This window comes from Fopius arisanus, unplaced genomic scaffold, assembly GCF_000806365.1.
Source record: "Fopius arisanus strain USDA-PBARC FA_bdor unplaced genomic scaffold, ASM80636v1 scaffold00005, whole genome shotgun sequence".
Classification (NCBI taxonomy): domain Eukaryota; kingdom Metazoa; phylum Arthropoda; class Insecta; order Hymenoptera; family Braconidae; genus Fopius; species Fopius arisanus.
This window is the reverse complement of record NW_011887744.1, coordinates 1,886,682-1,890,583: the sequence shown is the minus strand read 5'-3', so window position 1 is coordinate 1,890,583 and position 3,902 is coordinate 1,886,682. Positions and strand designations below refer to the sequence as shown.

The 3,902-nt window shown below is 40.4% G+C and overlaps 1 protein-coding gene across 1 annotated transcript in view; it reads left to right on the top strand.

The window, feature by feature from the left end:
- crb (crumbs) overlaps positions 1 to 3,896 on the top strand; it is a 14,956-nt gene extending 11,060 nt beyond the window's left edge. The window contains exon 9 of the mRNA XM_011315946.1: positions 132 to 3,896. Within this exon, the coding sequence (XP_011314248.1) occupies positions 132 to 3,657 (3,526 nt within the window). The 3' untranslated portion in view covers positions 3,658 to 3,896. The remainder of the gene's footprint in view (positions 1 to 131) is intronic.
- The last annotated feature ends 6 nt before the right edge of the window (positions 3,897 to 3,902 follow it).

The following is a 3,902-nucleotide window of genomic DNA, read 5'->3' as shown; positions in this document are numbered from 1 at the left end:
CCGTGCATTCATGGAAGTTGTATCGATGGTAGGGCTGATTATTTTTGCAATTGTCAGCCGGAGTACGGGGGTAAAAATTGCTCAGTTAAACTCATCGGGTGTCAGGGTAATGCGTGTCAAAATGGTGGTACATGTTGGCCGTATTTGTTGAATGATACAGAGCACAGATTCAATTGCACATGTCCAAATGGCTTTCACGGTGATATCTGTAATCACGTAACGACCATGTCTCTGAGCGGAAGTTCTTATGTCATGGTAAATACCAGTAGAGACGAGGGATATGACATTCAGTTCAGATTCAGAACAACATTACCCAGTGGATTGCTGGCAATGGGCAAAGGTACGACTTTTTATATTCTCGAATTAGTCAATGGTAAACTCAATTTACATTCCAGTATATTGAATAAGTGGGAAGGGGTGTTTATCGGCAGTGAATTGAATGATGCCAAGTGGCAGAGAGTATTTGTTACTATCAATGCAACGCATTTGGTACTCTCGGCAAATGACGAACAGACGATTTATCCAATTAATCTTAATGAGAGCCCGTCAGTTTCACCAACGACATTTCCAACAACTTACGTAGGAGGTACCATAAGGTATCTGCAAAAATTAGCCCATGGACCACATCTGTTTGTGGGATGTGTTGAAGATGTTGTTATAAATGGTGAATGGATTTACTCTGGAATGGAGTCGGACTCTGTTCTGATGGATCGAATTGAGGCATCGTGTCCCAGAGAAGAGCAGTGCTCACCGAATCCATGCAAGGCTGGAGGACACTGTACAGACAGGTGGAGAGACTTCTTCTGCGAATGTGAGCGTCCTTATCTCGGTCATACCTGTCAATATAACATGACAGCTGCCACATTTGGCTATGAAAACATAACAAATGGCTACGTAACCGTTAAAGTATCGGATTCAGCTAGAAGAGCTGTTAGAACAATTGTCGATATATCGATGTTCATAAGAACTCGTCAACAGCGTGGTGATATTTTCTATCTCGGTTCTGAGCCAAACACACCATCTCAGCAATCGCAACAAGAAAACACATACATCGCTGCTCAATTGGAGGGTGGTGAGCTCCTAATTAGAATGCAATTTAATGAAACAGAAGCGTATACCGTTGGCGGTGTAAAACTCAATGATGGAAATAATCATTTGATTCAGGTTATCCGAAATATGACTCTTGTTCAAGTGAAAATCAATGGGACCGAGTATTTTAGAAAGACTATTAGCACAACGGGAGCCCTCAATGTGACTGTGTTGTATCTAGGAGGATTTCCTCAAACATCGAGATACATCAGACAAGTCGAAACAACGAGACAGACTTCATCCTCGATGTCCGATATGCAGGTGATGCCCCAGGTTAACTTCAAAGGAGTCATTCAGGATGTACAGATTTCTAATGGCATTGATAGTATGGTCGTTGAATTTTATCCTCTCAGAGCGAAGGATATACCTAAACCAATTCAATTTGGTAATGTGTCATTTGATAATGAGAAAGTACTTGCTGGAGTTATTTCTGATAATGTCTGTGATAGTAATCCATGCTTTCACAATGGCACGTGTCACGTTACCTGGAACGATTTTTGGTGTCAGTGTCCAAGAGGCTACACTGGTAAAACTTGTCAAGAGATGGAATTCTGTCAGCTCCAGGACTGTCCCGCTGGCTCAAAATGTCAGAATTTGGATGGGGGATATGAATGTATTGCTAATGCAACGTTCAATGGTAATGACACGTTATTCACTTACGTTTATGAGAACCAGATGTTGAATAAAAATTACAGCGATGTGTCACAGGTGAATATCGAAACTATTGAAATCAATTACAGATCGAATTTAGGTGGCACTTTAATGCACATATCTCAGTTCTCCACTTCTGTCAAATCAGAATGGACAGATAGATATTTTAGTATATCAGTTTACAAAGATATTGTCACTGTTTCGTGGAGACTGTCAAGTGATCACAATCAGGACACTATGACATTTGGCAAGGAACAACCTGATGGCAATTGGACCTCAATTATTATTCGATTGAATAGTAATTCGTTGATATGTGGATACAAAAATGGAATAGATGAAGTGCCAATGGAGAGTGCCAGCTCGAGATTCAATTTTTCCGAGTGGTATGAATTGCTGGCATCTGGTACAGTGACACTCGGTGGCTCGTTCCCTAATTACTGGAACATTAACAGCTACATAACGGACAACAGCTCATTATCCAAAGGAATTAACGGTAATAGTGTTGATTTGATAACTGAAAGAAAATTTGTACTTACAACACCAGTGCCAATGCAGGAAATAATATCAGGTGGATCGTTCAAGGGATGTCTTGGTGAAGTTAGAATAGGCCAAATGCTCCTCCACTATTTCACTTTTGATCAAGTATATGGAAATGCTAATTTCACACCAGTGGAGTATCTATCACTGCAAATTGATAACAACAATAACAACACGATGAATGAAAATAAAAGCAGTAACATCGGGTGTCGATTGTGTTTTGAATATGATTGCCAGAACAGCGGCCACTGTCTGGACGAATTAAACAGTTACATCTGTAATTGTCCAGCTGGTTATACCCAGGACGACTGCTCAGAGGATATTGATGAATGTCTCGATAATAATTGCCAGAATAATTCAACCTGTGTCGATGGAATAGCCAATCACACGTGTATCTGTAACAAAGGCTGGCAGGGTTGGCTCTGCGATAATGACATCAATGAATGCGTTACAAACAGTCCATGCCAGCACGATGGAGTCTGTGTAAATCTGCCAGGCTCATTCAGGTGCGAATGTCCAGATCAATTCACTGGTGATCTCTGTCAAGACTTCAGACTCATAACGTGTGAGAATAATCCATGCAAAAATGGCTCAACTTGTACTGATATTGTTAATAAAAAAACCGGTGATAATTTCACGTGCACTTGCATGCCAGGATATGAGGATACCCTCTGCGAGACACCTTATTGTATTGCTAACAATTGTCAAAATGGTGGCAGATGTGATTTCTTATATCAGGCGCCACAGTGCACCTGTCCCTTAGGCTTCACTGGGGCATATTGCGAGATAAATATTGATGATTGCGCTGTCGATTCCGAGGGTAATGTACCGTGTAAAAATGATGGGTTGTGCATTGATGGGATAAATAGCTTCAGTTGTAATTGCACTGGTACTGGTTATACTGGAGCTGATTGCAGTATTGATGTTGATGAATGCGCATCAAGGAGTACAGACTGTGGATATGGTAGATGTGTTAATCTTCGAGGTAGATATCAGTGTGATTGTGAAATAGGATTTTGCGGAGCTGATTGTAAAATGCTTGATCCATGTAACGAGGATATGTGCATGAATGGTGGTACGTGTGTGTGTAATGAAAATAGCGGATACGTTTGTCAATGTGTCGATGGATATATTGGGCAGAATTGTACCGAGTCAGAGCATCTGTTGGGCAGTCCAGCGTTGGGTATTGCTGTTATTGTCGGTCCAATTGTAGCTATTTTATTGCTCATTGCTATTGGCTCTTTAACGGCATTCTTTATGATGGCTAGGAAAAAAAGGGCTACCAGGGGAACGTATAGTCCTAGTGCACAAGAATTTAGCAATCCGAGGGTAGAGATGGATAACGTTATGAAACCACCGCCTGAAGAGAGATTGATATAAATTTTATTCGATTCAATTCCATCGAAACATGTGCGCTATGTTATTTTTGGCCAGTTGAAATTACTTATTCGTTACTTTATAATCGAATTAATGTATTAATCATTGTTTTCCCCGTGTCTGTTGATACTCAATGGTATTGTAGTTTTTTTTTCATTTTTGTTGTTTGTCCGACTAGTCGAAAGTCCTGCTCATCTGTAAGACACGGTGTAATTCTATCTTTTTTCAATGTCATTAAGAATTTTTTT